The sequence below is a fragment of the Mesoplodon densirostris genome, chromosome 5, assembly GCF_025265405.1.
Source record: "Mesoplodon densirostris isolate mMesDen1 chromosome 5, mMesDen1 primary haplotype, whole genome shotgun sequence".
Classification (NCBI taxonomy): domain Eukaryota; kingdom Metazoa; phylum Chordata; class Mammalia; order Artiodactyla; family Ziphiidae; genus Mesoplodon; species Mesoplodon densirostris.
Window position 1 is genome coordinate 95,829,024 of NC_082665.1, and position 15,662 is coordinate 95,844,685.

General features: G+C 37.2%; 1 protein-coding gene across 1 annotated transcript in view; it reads right to left on the reverse strand.

The window, feature by feature from the left end:
• Positions 1-4,142: 4,142 nt before the first annotated feature.
• SPATA16 (spermatogenesis associated 16) overlaps positions 4,143-15,662 on the reverse strand; it is a 224,316-nt gene continuing 212,796 nt past the window's right edge. Inside the window, exon 10 of the mRNA XM_060098837.1 lies at positions 4,143-4,373. Within this exon, the coding sequence (XP_059954820.1) occupies positions 4,143-4,373 (231 nt within the window). The remainder of the gene's footprint in view (positions 4,374-15,662) is intronic.

Below are 15,662 nucleotides of genomic sequence, written 5' to 3' on the forward strand. Positions count from 1 at the left end.
AGGTACACCTGGTTCTCTTCAGAGAAGTCACTTGGAAAGCTCTTCTTATTTCAGTGCAGTTGCCTTTGTGCCTGCCATTACTTCAGAGAGGCACACAGTCTTGGACACAGAGTAACATTACTCAGTTGACCATCTACTCTAGTCACCGATTTGGGTTCTGAGTAAAATTTGGATGTTTTCAAAAATCGCAACATCTGTTCTCAAAAAGGTTGGCCATCCTTGAAGATACAAAAAAGTATGAATTACCAGTTCTGAGGCTGTACCTTGCCAGCAAGTAACAAACAGCATTTGTTACTTACTTTTCGTTCTTCAAGAACCCTGCCCCTGCTGAATGCTGCTGTGATCATTAAAGCAATGCTCCAGAAAGGCCGGCAGGGAGGAGGAAGACAGGGACAGTGTGGTGTGTGTTGTCCATAGCCACTTGCCCCAGCAGTTTATAAGTAGCTGTGCTCACTTGTCTGATTTGATGCAGAGAACAAATGTAGACCTGCAAATGGGGGATTAACATAGTGTATTCATGATAAGGTAATTCTACTAAAAGGAGCAATTTGGTTTTTTATGGAATGTGTTTTACTTGATGACAGAGAGAGAGAGAGAGAGAGAGAGAGAAGGGGAGAAGGTGAGAGAGAGACAAGGAGCAGAGAGAATGCAAATGCACGTGAGACAAAATGTTAATAATTGGGGAAATCTATGCTAAGGGTATATCAGGTATATTGTACTGTTCTTGCCACTTTTCCATAGGTTTGAAAAATTTGAAACTGAAAAGCTGAGAAAAACATCTGTAGGGGAGGAAAAATAATTTTCCTTTTACCCTTCTAGGTTATTGGTTCACACCCACCTGTAATAAAAAGACAGATTAGCAGGAGAAAAACATATTTAATTTACGTATGTATGTGCAGGAGCCTCACCAAGATATGAGACTCAAAGAAGTGACCAAAGCAGGAAGCTTTTGTACCTTTTAGACAAAGAAACAATAAATTTGTTTATAATTACCAAGGCAGAGGTGTTTGGGCTGGGGTTAGTAAACAGTGAAGAAATAACAAGGTTTGTTTAATATAGCCTTTTATGGCCCTGATTTCCCTGTCTCTGGCAGTAAGGATGTCTTTTACCTCCTTTTACAGAGAGGGTACCTTTCATATGGGAGATTTATTTCCTGCTTTCGGGGGACAAAGGAAGTTCAGAATGTTCTTCTTGCATTGGCAGTTTCTCAAATACCTTTAATTCAAAATAGTAAGTATGCCAATGTTAGCATATTTTAGGATGACATATTCTGAACCCCTACACATACAAACAATACCAAAGTGCCTTGAAGGATGATGAAGGAATGACTGAGAATGATCAAGTACCTGACATTAAGGAAGACATGGATCAGAACACACAGGAGTTTCATGTGATCATAGGTGGCCTCCTTTGGGATTCCTCCTCTGGGGGTGGGACTGCTGAACTTGAACTATTTCTTACAGAATAATACCCAGTGGCAGTCTCCCCAAATACATTTTATGGACAGAATTGATCACCCTGTTGTAGACCAGTTGGAAAGAATCTGTTTAGATATTTTGAAAGATAAGTTGCCCCTAGCTCTAGAGATCAGCAGAGCTCTGCTTCCCATCTAGATACGTCAGTAAATGATGGAGTGCCATAGGAGAAATGATAGGGGAAGACGGAGGAAATGATTGAAGCATTTAGGTCATGGACTAGCTATACAGTTAATAATATTTAAATTGGTCTGATCATCAAGTGTATACCACTTCTTTTCGGCCCATATATCTTCCTTTTGTTTTGCTTCATGTTTTTGAAATGTTACAGAATAAAATCCTATCTATCTTAGAATAAAATGGCAGAGGAAAAACACATTTTCTATAATTACCGAACTTTAAATTTTTCGTTCTTTTGGTGCATAAACCTTTGCAGAAATGATCATATTAGGAAATATTTTTGGACCAAAACCTAAGAGTAGCATATCATCAGGCCCTGTGTCATGTTAACTTTGACCAGACCGGAAAATATTTTCCAATATGGTAAAAGAGCAATTCTCAAACTTTAATGGGCATATATAAATTACCTAGGGAGCTTGTTAAAAATACAGACTTTGAGGTAGTAGGTTTGGGGAGGAGTTTAATATTCTGCATTCCTCATGACTTCTCTGGTGATGCTGGTGATCCTGGTTCATGGACCACATTTCAAATAGCAAGTATGGGACAGAACAAGTCTTTAGAGTCAAGCATTAATTAACCTCTTTGGGTGTTGGTTTCTTCAATTGTAAAGGGAGAAAATGCATACATGAAGAAATTCTTATGAAGTTGATATAAAATAAACATTCTGAAAGTACTTTGTAAACTTTGCTTTCTCTGGTATTAATTTTTTTTAAACTAATATCATATTGCTTTACAAATCCTTCATCTGCATTATTGCTATTCAAGGCTCTTGACACTAATGTTGAAACAATGAGCAAAATTCATTCCTATGGACATTGCTATTATACCTATTAAGAATTCTAATTATTTGATACCTTGTTGAAGAGCTATGAGTGTTGATTAGTTTTTTCTGAAAAAAAGTTTCTTTTGAATTTTTTGGATTTCCATTTTATATCATCCTTCCTAAGACCAACTAGAACTGCCTTCCTTTCCCTACCCAAGCCCCAGCCAAAAACAACCAATGGATATTTAGTATTGGATGTGGGGGAAGTGGTCAAACAGTGAAACCATAATATAATCATTGTAACTATATTATTTTCAAATATAATCTTTTAGCACTGTGGAATGAGAGAACACTAATTTTTGAAGAACAAAGATAAAGCAATTGAACAGCTACTGAATATCAACAGGGCTTTCAGAAAACAGGCAGTGCTAAGATTCCATCCCAATTAAAAAATTAATTAAAGTATTACAGAACATAGAAATTCTTTTGGAAAATAAAATTTTAACACTGAAGTTAAATTCAAAGCTCAACAAGCTTTGTTTCCTAGAGATGTTACAAGGATATATATATATATATATATATATATATGTGTATATATATATTTATTAATAGGAAGTTCCTGGACAGTGGTCAAAAGGGATAACAGCAGAACTGGCTGGATGGGAGGCTGAGCCATTTATCTTAGACTCCCACATTTGGTTACAGACTCAAGTGTCCATAGAAAGAAATTATTTTCCAGTACTTATGAGAACAGAACTGAGATGCCTTGCTGGTGTGAGTCTAGAAACAAAAAGGAGTTTCTTAAACGCCCCTGTCTTTAACTGACTACCATTATATTAACAACTAACCTGAGGGAACATGATGGCAATGATGATGATCTCTGGGTGGAGTGGGGTAAAAGAGGAAACTATTTGATAAAGGTAAGAATTAAGCAAATGGTCCACAGGGAAATCAAGGTCGTAATTTATTTCAAAGTTTCAAAATATTTATATCTTGCATAATTACGACTACACAAATCTAACATATATGTAAGGCTAAATTATTGATTCCTTTACAATCTCACTGTATAATGAAAAATTCAGCACTGAATATTTTATTCCCTTTTTTCCTTTTCATGTTATTAATGTACTCTGAGATCTTATTTTTCCATTATTTTTAAAATTTACATTTTCTTGTTTGTTTTACTCTGTATATGGGTCCCCTCTTCTTACTCTATCTTCAGCCCTCCTTGTTGTTGTTCACTGAGGTCTTGAGTAATGGCTCTTGACTCATTATCTTGTCAAATACATGCCTTTGTGTTGAGTCATTTAAGGGGAGGGGATATGAAGGATCCAGAGGAAAGAATACAGATGTTAGTGAAATAACTGACGATATCAGCCATACCACATAGGACTGTCTCTATAAGGATTGAGAAAGTATATTATCCATTTTATAATTTTAAAAATCTACATTTATATTATCCATATCTGTATATGGTATGTGACTAATCCTTAGTGAATACACATGAATATGCACATATACTGTAAGTGGACTTGGATAGACCTGGTATACTTTAGTCAGCGTTGAAAGAGCAAGACAGGTGAAAGAGTCAGCAATGGTTGTTTTATAAGCTATTTAAGTAAGACGAATTTGAGCAAGAGTCAGGTCAGACTTGCTGAGAACATTTATTGCTTCCAGCGGAGATTAACGAAGCGTAGACCGTCTTCGCCAAGAGGAGCACCACCTCATTCTTTGGGCGCAGGCCTTTGTGGCTGGGCTGTCACAGTCAGGCTGGCGGGGTGCCATTGGCCCTTTTTTCTGGAACGTCTCGGTGGTGTCGCCTGCTCCCCAGGGACTCGCTTGGCTGCAGTTTGAAGCTGCTTCATGTTTCTTTTTTGCCTTCGAGCAGTTCTCTGTTGTTTAGTTTTTAAGAAACGATCCTCTAATTTGTATAGAAAGTCTTCAATTCGTCCAACCTAGAAGAAATAAACAGATACAACAAGATTCGTTGTTGTTTCCCCAGGTTTTGTGTGCTTAGGAAAATGGTGAGGAAGTTAAAAGTAAATGGCACATACAGGTCCATGTTGGAACAGAACTGGCGGAGACAGTTAAAATATAAATATAAAAGCCCCCTTTTTGTTTTAATTTCAGGGTCCTTTGTTTTAGGAACGTGAAGCAGACATGCAGGAATTTGCTTTACCACTCAGTCCTATGTATTGGGGATGGGACTGGGGATTATCATGACCTGCTGTCTTTACTGGTCCGTAAAACCAGGGATTTCGAAAAGGAATAAATGGTGAAAAATTATTCAATTTTCTAAAAGAATAATGAAACAAAATCTACTCCCCTCAAAACCAGAGTTTCTAGCACTGGTATACCCCTGGCCAACTTGGAAGAAAAATGAATATTCCACATTGTCTTAGCAAGAGCCATTTCTCTTTTAAATCAAAAGTTGAAATAAAATTAAATAACGATATACAAAACAGTAGTTCTTAGAAATAAATTATTTGTCTTTCTCCAAAGAAAACTTATCATTATTCAGTGACAGTTGGTTGAATGTATTATACTATTTGTCAGAGCAAAACAGTTTACATATATGCTGAGTTGGGCTTTCATGATGAAAAACAATTCATACTTAACCTTGATTCCCGAGACCTGCATATTGTATTAGTCTAAAATCACTCACTGAAGAACCTGTTGTCTTAAAGTTAGCTCAAAGCTAGAGCACTTACTCTTCAAGGTATATTAACATATCGTCTACTTAAGATAAAAGCACTTACAAGTTCAATTTTCCAATTTTGAGCTCTACTTTTAAGTCACTTGATTTATCATTCAGAGTAATATCCAAAAGATAATTCAGGTTGTCAAAAAGAGAGTAATAAATGGTAGCACTCATTTATATGTTATATTTAGGTCTTACATCACACAAGGTGATGAAAACTGTCCATTGGTTTCCTTAAGAAAATAAGATAATTTATGTGAAAACAATTCTTTTTGAAAACCTAAAATTACTTCAGGTAAATTTTTCCAAAAGTACATATTGTTTATGATATCTGATTATTGCAGCAATCATCGAAGTGATTTGACAGAATATTTTTGGATCCTGTCATGAAGTCAATGCATTATTCTATGTATTCCATCCATTTATACTATCCAACTTACACCAAAACCATAAGTAAAAAATTAACACAGAGCACAATCAAAATAAACACGATGGATGGCACTTTACTGTTACTTCGATAGAGTTGATTACTCACTCATGTTATTTGTGCTGAAAATGTATGGTTTAAATCAAAGCTCTTTACAGTGATAATGTTTGCAGTTAGTCCAAACACAGTTACAATTACACCCCTAATGCAACAAAAGAAGCTTCCTTCAATGATACAGAAAAATACTTGTTTTAAAATATCCATTAGGTGGCTGCTATCTTTTTTTTTTTCTACATCTTTATTGGAGTATAATTGCTTTACAATGGTGTATTAGTTTCTGCCTTATAACAAAGTGAATCAGTTATACATATACATATGTTCCCATATCTCTTCCCTCTTGCGTCTCCCTCCCTCCTACCCTCCCTATCCCACCCCTCACAAAGCACCGAGCTGATCTCCCTGTGCTATGCGGCTGCTTCCCACTAGCTATCTATTTTACGTTTGGTAGTGTATATATGTCCATGCCTCTCTCTCGCTTTGTCACAGCTTACCCTTCCCCCTCCCCATATCCTCAAGTCCGTTCTCTAGTAGGTCTGTGTCTTTATTCCTGTCTTACCCCTAGGTTCTTCATGACATTTTTTTTTCTTAACTTCCATATATATGTGTTAGCATACAGTATTTGTCTTTCTCTTTCTGACTTACTTCATTCTGTATGACAGACTCTAGGTCTATCCACCTCCCTAACACCATACACAAAAATAAGCTCAAAATGGATTAAAGACCTAAATGTAAGGCCAGAAACTATCAAACTCTTAGGGGAAAACATAGGCAGAACACTCTATGACATAAATCACAGCAAGATCCTTTTTGACCCACCTCCTAGAGAAATGGAAATAAAAACAAAAATAAACAAATGGGACCTAATGAAAAACTTCAAAGCTTTTGCACAGCAAAGGAAACCATAAACAAGACCAAAAGACAACCCTCAGAATGGGAGAAAATATTTGGAAATGAAGCAACAGACAATAGCAGCTCATGCAGCTCAATATCAAACAAACAAACAACCCAACCCAAAAATGGGCAGAAGACCTAAATAGACATTTCGCCAAAGAATATATACAGATTGCCAACAAACACATGAAAGAAGGCTGCTATCTTTTTTAAAGATTGGGTTTATTAAGAGCAGTGTTGACTAACTGGTTTGCCTTTCATTAAAAAAAGACAAAGAAGAAACACAAGCTATGTCGTTGGAATAGAGAGTACTGCTGAATTAAACTGGGAGGTCTAGAGTACAGACTATGTACATGTCTCACCTGGCCTAGGTGTTCACCTCCTGCCTGGTCTGTCTACATGCTATCCTTTTAACCCATTCTCCTAATAATACTGGAATGATCTTTTTAAAATGTATATATGGTCACATTTTCCCCTGCTTAAAATGCCTAAATGGATTCCCAAGCCCTTAACATGATCTACACAGCTCTGGGTGATCTGGTTACACTTCTGTCTCTAATTCTGTCTCCTGTCACTACATTTGCCTTAGCCCTGTGGTACATCTCTCAGTTTTCTAAACACAACCGTGCAGCATTCTCTGCACCCTTGATCTTCCTAATTCTATGCCCTCTGATGGAATACTCCCATTGGAACCCTTACATATCCTCTGGATTTCAGGTTCAACATCAGTGCCTCAGGGACATACTTCTTAACCCAGACCAGGTTGGGGCTCTCAGTAACATATTCCCACAGCAGCCGATTCATCTCTTTGCATATTGTAAGTTTTTACTTAATTGTTTATAATGATTTATATAATATCTATCTTCCCATCTGGGTTTGCTCCATAAGGCAGGCAGCTAGGTCCATGGTGTTCACTATTCCCAATAACTAGGATATGGTAGACCCTCACCAATCCTACTCTCTGATAATAGAGCTGAAGACATCAGTGTGTTCAGAAACCAATGTGTTTTTCCATACTCAAAGTGATGACTGGTATGAAGCATATCAGAAAGCTTTCTTTTCTCTTAAAGATCAATCACTTTCATATCCCATCATTCTATTACCATTGTTTAGCTTTGAGTCTAGGCAAGGTAATAACAAGGTGTGGTCTCCATACTTGAAACAGCCAAAAGTAGAAAGGGCACTGGGAAAAGAGTCAGGAGTGTTGAGTTCTGCTCTTGGCCTGGCTTATAATCTTGATCTGTGACACCAGAAAAGTCACTTGGCCTTTCTGAGCTTCAGTTTTCACCACCCTTTAGTGAAGAAAGGGTTAGCCCGGATAATTTCCAAGGACACACCAAGCCAAAAAATTCCATGACTTGTACTCACATCAGATTTAAGTTTGTCCAGTCTTAAGATGTGCCCTTACAATTTTCAAACCAGAGGTTATTCTCTTAGATTATACCATTATAATGACAGAACATGCAGTAAAGTAAGTCAATTTTAGCTTCTGTACTTACTGAAGTGTAGGAGAGCTGCAACATGTTTTTAGTAAAGCTGGTTCTTTATTTTCTTTTTTTAAGTCAAGGAAAGAAAAATGATGGTTGAAGAGAAAATAGATTCATATAACTAAGAAGAACAGATTGCAAATGATAGAAATTTCTATAAAGCCCTTAGGGAAATAAAACACAAAGAAATATGTAAGCATGTAAGGAAGGAAATGAGCCAGTTTTTGGAGCAGAGACCTTATTAGACCTTCTTTTTAGTATAGGGTCTACTTGCTTAACTATATCAGATATTCTCCTTGGTCCTTCTGGGTCTAATTTTCCCATTTGCAAGATGGGCAGATAACATTTTCTTGTCTGTCTATGCGCCAGTGCTGACTTGGCATTACTGAGATGTGGATATCAGACCAAATGAGTTTGTAGAGAATTTGGGGAGTCCAGATGATTGAGGGGAACTGAAGTTTTCAGTAAAAGGGCAGATTCTCACCTATCATATGGTTGTCAATCGTAATCCTCATCAAAGAGTTAGGAAATTGTTATCGACAAATTTCTGAGGATTTTTAAATTCTTATGCACAAAAGTCTGTCAGTCATGACTTACTGTGGAGTCAAAAGTTCAGAACAAAGATGACTTTGAAACCATAAAAGAGAAGGCAGCCTGAGAAGTACAGGAGATTTCAAAGTTGAAATTCTAACAGTACAAAAAAAAAAAATAATACCAATTAGGAAGAAATGTGGAGGTAACTAAACAGACCAATACGTATTACAGGAAAATTTCTAGTCAGCTCAGATCTCAAAGGAAGTACTTTCATTCTTTCATGAAAATATTTATTAAACATCTACTGTGTACAATATTTGGCACTGTACTAAGGTGATAAGCAAAAATATCGAGATGGTTGTTTATGAGGAACTCATATTCATGTAGGAGAGGCAGTTAATGAAAACATGATTGTAACAAAGCATGAATGGTTATATAAGAATTACGTACAAAAAGTTCTGTTAGCAAAAATGTCAGAACAGTGAGTTCTATCTGAAGGAATGTGGAGGTGTATTGGAGGTGATAGGAGCTGGGTCTTTGCCAGGACAAGAAACTCATTCCAGACAGAGGAAACAGCATCCATAAAAGCAAGGTTGTGAAAGAACATGGGCTATTTGATGGGGTGGGTCACATAACATAGATGTGGGCATGGGGGAACAAAGAGTAGAGATATACACAGCAGGAAATATAGATTGGGGTCAGCTTATAAAAAGTTGAAAAATACTTAGCTATGTGGTTAGGAAGATGAATCTGGTGCATTGTGTGGGGTGGAATGCAGCCAGGGAGACTAGAAGCAGGTGGATCAATTAGGGCCCAGTGCAATATGATATGAAAAATATATTGGGGCCTGCATCAAGGATTTAAGAGCTATTTGGGAAGTAAGAGCTATAGTCTTGATGAAAAATTCTGTGTTGGGGTTAGAAGGTGAGCAGAATTAGTAATGACTATGAAGTTTCTCCTTTGAGACATTGATGGTATCTTAATGAGGTAAGGAATAAAATTCAATGGACAGTTTTAGGGAAAAAGGATGAGTTTGATTAGAGACAAATGTAAGAGGTAGAAAAAGGTCCCATAATCAGTAATGTGTTAAAAAAAATGGACCTATAATAATAGCCTAGTACTAGGCTAAAAGTCAGAATGATGAAAACTCCTAATAGAAAAGAAAAAAACAACCTACTATTTTGTAGTTTACCATGTGAAAAGCATTTTGGCAGTTAAACAGTCCTAAGAAAGACAAACAAAAAATGACGCTTTCAGTTATTCAGAACAAAAAGGTGGTCATGGCAGAGAGACAGCCTGCTGGGTCGAAGTCAGATATATCTGGGTTGGAATCCCAGCTCCAGCATATTCTTGGTGACTTTGGGGCAAACTTATTTAATTTCTTGGAACCCAAGTTTCTTCATCGTCAGTTGCTTCACAGGGTCCTAATGAGATTAAATTAAACAATTTATATGAAGTATTTGCATAGGTTTGAATTGCTATTATTTAGTGGTAGTATTAATACTTGGGAAGTGTATGCCCAGTAAATAGAAAAAAAACACAAATAAATAAAACATACCTATAAAAGTAAAATAAAATTAAAAGCTAAACAACTTTATCTAATAGTCCTTGTGTTTTTGACCTCCACTCTGTGGAGATTGCTGCCTTAGTAACTGTGCTAAGTGTAGGTGTTTGACATACTTTAAAGTCTTGTGATTAGGTCTCAAAATTCTACTATATAACAGACAAAATTAAGAGGGGGCAGAGAAAGGAGTGGGAAGATATGAGTTTCTGACAGTACATATTAGCTGCAAATTCAATGTAAATCAACAGTATTCCCTGGTTACCCAAAACTGATCTCATTATAGACTACAATATTTAAAATGTGTCTCAAAGGGGGCAATAGTTTTTTCCCTTTTCTGGTCAGGTCCTGTCTCATCTGGCTATCATGCTCAGTTCTGGGTATGTCCAGGGTGTTAACTCCAAATTGTATGATGAAACGTTGGAGAATCTGGAGTTGTTTACTGGGGAGAAGAGAAAACATAACAGGAATCTGTGATATCTTTAGGTATATCAGCATTGTTATGTGAAGGGGTGATGCATTTGTTTTGTGTTAGTTTATACATTTGAAAGAGTACTATCTAGAATTGCGAGTTTGATTCCCAGTTCTTTCACTGGTGATGTGACTTAAATTCTGAACTTTAATTTTCTCATCTCTAGTGTAAATAACAAATTAATAATCAGAGTATATTTACAGGGTTTTTGTGAGGATTAAATAGCTTGATGTTTGTGGAAAGCTCTTCATAAATGTCTGTCCTCCACAAAGATTGTGTAGTGCCTGGTGATTTCATAATAGGTTCTCAATAAGTATTTGTTGAAGTGATAAACAGCTGAATGAGTAGTTAAATGAGTAAAAAAGTAGATATTATATTAATATTTTCACAACTGTATAAAAAATGGAAGGGGTTTTAGGGTAAGATATAGTGACCCTCATCACCAGAGATTGGAAATCAAACATTAGATGACTTTTTTGGCAGGTATGAATTATTTGGGTCATGTGTGAGCCAGGGGTTGGATTAAAGAAGCTTTTAATATCCATTCCAACTTTAAGGTACTACTTTAATGATGTTTAGTTTGGCCTGGATTCACTCTACAGAAATGTGCTCAGTGGAAGAAGGACACATTGCAATTTGCCTTGTACCACATTGGAGAAGCACTATGGAAATGAGAGGGATCCAACCACTTCTTTTGTAGTTTTGTATATAATGAAAGGTATCGAATTGGTTGATATAAACACCCATGGATACTAGGGTTCTCAGTACTTCGTTATATTTTACTTATAAAATGATCATATCTATAGGACCTATATCTTTTTCTCCAGATGTATCAATATTTTATCTTGCATCTAAAGAACCCCTATTACGGATTAGCTTAACACTAGAAGGTAGTTTATAGCACACTTTCTTTCTTACCCTATTAACTTCTTCAGATTCTTCAATCATCAGATTATTCGTTTTCTCAGTTAATGATTTTTTACCATATCGAAACTTAAGATTTTTCTACTAGATTCCAGGATAAAACACAACGTTTTTACAGATTAAAATGTTTTCCCACATAAAACCGCTTCGTAGTCACTTTCAGTATAGGCGTGATAAAAAGTACTTGAATATTTTCTCCAATAATCTTTTACTATAAAATTGGTTTGTATCTTATGTGTAGGTGGGAAGTATGGGGATGCCCTGAGGTCAGGAGACCCTCTGTTCACTTGAGAGCTTTCTTGTGAAGGAGGATTGCTACTGACTCACTCTCATTTTGTGGGGCTGACTGAGGCTTCATTTGCACATTTATCCAACTTATTTTCATTTGGTAATTGAAGGCATGTGAGCCAGAGGTGAAAGCAATAGTACCAGTTTCCATTTCTCATGCAAAGGCTGGCCATGAGACCAAGGGCATTGCTGGGGGAGAAACTGAGTTTTAGAACATAGAGAGTTAGAAATGGGGACAAACTAAGGAAAAAAATGACAAGAAGCTCCACACAAGCAAAGCTGATGAGAGATGATAACAGAAAGGGACACACAGCCATGGCCTAATAGAGCTTTGGAAGGGGAGTCATTCAGATGTGGTGAGGGGAAGGAGAGTCACTGTGAAGATCTGGGTGGCCCTTTCCCTCCCAGAGTCATTTAAAATGAAACACTACTGGGATGAGTTGAATTTCGTGTGCTCACAATTTCTGTATTGAGGTCTTAACCCCCAGTATTTCAGGATGTATTCTTATTTGGAGATAGGATTTTTATAGAGACCATTAAGTTAAAATGAGGTCTTTAGGGTGGGCCTTAACCCAAAATGACTGGATAATGGGATATTTGGATACAGTCACTCACACAGGGAGACTAACTTATGAAGATGAAGGCAGTGGTTGAGGTGATGCTCCTACAGCCAAGGTATGATAAAGATTGCCAGCAAACCACCAGAAACGAGGGGAGAGGCATGGAACTGATTCTTCCTCACAGCCCTCAGAAGGTACCAACCCTGCTGACACTTTGAATTTGGACTATCAACGTCCAGAACTGTGTTGATAAACTTCTATTGTTCAAGTCACTCAGTTTGTGGTACTTTGTTACAGCAGTCTTAGCAAATTAATACAGCTATAGACAGTCCCTGACTTATGATGGTTCGACTCATAATTTTTTGACTTCATGATGATGCAAAAACGATATGCATTCAGTAGAGACCGGGTTTTGAATTTTGGTCTTTTTCTGGGCTAGCAATATGGGGTCTGATACTCCTGTGATGCTGGGCAGCCGCAGTGAGCTGCAGCTCCCCGTCAGCCAAGTGACCCGAGGGTAAACAACCCATACACTTATTACCATCCTGTCCCCATACAACCATCCTAGTATTCACTTTCAGTACAGTATTCAGTACCGTAAATTACATGAGCTACTCAATACTTATTGTAAAATAGGCTTTGTGTTAGATGATCTTGCCCAACTCTAGGCTAATTTAAGTGTTCTGAGCACATTTAAGGTAGGCTAGGCTAAGCTATTATGTTCAGAAGTTTAGGTGTATTAAATAATTTCCAACTTACAGTATTTTTAATTTATGATGGGTTTATTGAAATGTAACCCCAATGTAAGTTGAGGAGATCTGTACTAAGCCATATAGCTCACTTAAGTTCTAATTTTCCCCTCATACATAACTTTGATCATTTCTACCTTTCACTTCTGTCGGTTGATGTTCCCTACTTTGTTGGTGCCCCCTGCACAGGCTTAGTATATACCTTGGGAAACAGTGTAGTTTCTTTCCAATAATGGCAATTAGAGGAGGTTGATCTCAAACATAAATGCATGGGTAAATTACACAGAGAAGGAAGACACTGGGCTTGAAATGGGACTTCCTATTGGATTTCATGTAGTCTGGATTTAGGAGAGAAGATTAGGTATGTTTGTACATGTTCATGCATCAGGAATTGGGTGCACAAAGGATTTTTTTTTTTAAACAAAGCTTTTAAAGATGTCTTTTAAGAAGACAAAAGATAGATGAAATAAGAATTGGATCCTCAGGAATAAATATCATGTTTCTATGACTGTAGTGGTGGTTACAGAACGAGGATGTTTTTCCAGCGGTTAGCAGTGTGGACCACAGTGGATTTGATAACATTAGTTTCCTTGCTCTGTTCCAGTTTAGTTTCCAGACCAAATGCTTTTAAATATTTATCATCCAAAATGGTTTGAATTTTAATTCTTATTAGAATGACAATTGTTTTCAAACAGGCTTGAAATTAATTTCTAAAATAAACTTAGTTTCTGAAACGGAGTTGTTTCTGCTATTCATAATATAGCAGTTTCCTTTAGCTTTTGGCTAGCATTCAAACAGACAAACAAGCCTCATATTTCTCCATTTAAATTTAGTGAATTTTGTATGTTAGTTGGTATTTTAGTCATAAAAAAGTACAACGTGGAAATCTAAGTCATCTACCTGTGATATGCTACAAAATGTGCGAAAAAGTTCCTGCTAAACTGTATTACCAAGTCCTAATTGAAAATTCCCATAATGATAGCACTTTAAAGAAATTATGTTTAGTATACAGTTAAAGTGCAATTATGAAACCTTGCTATCACTTCATTCATGAAACAGTGTATCATGGCTTTTTAAAATTTTAGTTTTTGGGACTTCCCTGTTGTTCTAGTGGTAAAGAATCCGCCTTCCAACGCAGGGCATGCAGGTTCGATCCCTGGTGGGGGAACTAAGATCCCACATGCCGCGGGGCAACTAAGCCTGCGCGCCACAACTACTGAGCTCTTGAGCCTCAACTAGAGAGCCCGTGTGCCGCAAAGTACAGAGACCACGTGCCCTGGAGCCCGCGCCACAACTAGAGAAGAGAAAACCCACACGCCACAACTAGAGAGAAGCCCGCACGCTGCAGTGAAGAGCCTGTGTTCCCCAATGAGCGCCGCAACGAAAGATCCCATGTCCTGCAACGAAGATCTTGTGTGCCGCAATGAAGAACCAACACAGCCAAATAAATAAATATTTTAAAAAATAAAATAAAATTTTGTTTTTCCACATTTAATGGCATAATTTATTTGAAGGTTTGAGTATATATATATATATTTATTTTTATTTTTTATTTTTTTTACGGTATGCGGGCCTCTCACTGTTGTGGCCTCTCCCGTTGCGGAGCACAGGCTCCGGACGTGCAGGCTCAGGCGCCATGGCGCATGGGCCCAGCTGCTCCGCGGCATGTGGGATCTTCCCAGACCGGGGCACGAACTCGTGTCCCCTGCATCGGCAGGCGGACTCTCAACCACTGCGCCACCAGGGAAGCCCGAGTATATATTTTTTAAACTTTTTATTTTGAGATAATTTCAGATTCACATACATCAGTAAGAAGTAATACAGGAAGAATCTGTGTATTCTTTATCAGTTTGCCCCAATGGTAACATCTTGCAAAACTTTGATAGAATATTACAGCCAGGATATTGACACTGATACAGTCAAGATATAGAACAGTTCCATCACCACAAGATCTCTTGTGTTGCCCTTTCATAGCCACACCCACTTTCCTCCTGGCTCCACCTCCTTAACCCCTGGCAACCACTAATCTGTTGTCCATTTCTGTAATTTTTTCATTTTAAGAAGGTTATATAAATGGAATCATATAGTATATAACTCCATGATTCTCTGGGGATTTATTCAGTTTGTTGTGTGTATCAACAGTTTGTTCCTTTTTATTGCTGAGTAGTATTCCATGGTATGGATGCACCACAGTTTAATGATTCACTCTTTAAAGGATATCTAGATTACTTCCAATTTTTGGCTATTATAAATTAAGTTGCTATGAACATTTGTATACAGGTTTTTGTGTGAACATTAGACTTCATTTCCCTGGGATAAATAAATGCCCGGGAGTATAATTGCTAAGTCATTTGTTAGTTGCATAATTAGTTTTTTGAAGAAACTGTCATAATGTTTCCCTCAGTGGCTGTATTGTTTTACATTCCCACCAGCAATGTATGAGTGACCCAATTTCTCTGCATTCACACCAGCATTTAGTGCTGCTACTAATTTTTATTTTAGCCATTTTGATAGGTGTGGAGTGATTTATCGCATTGAGGTTTTAATTTGCATTTCCCTAATAGCTAATGATATTGAATATGTTTTAATG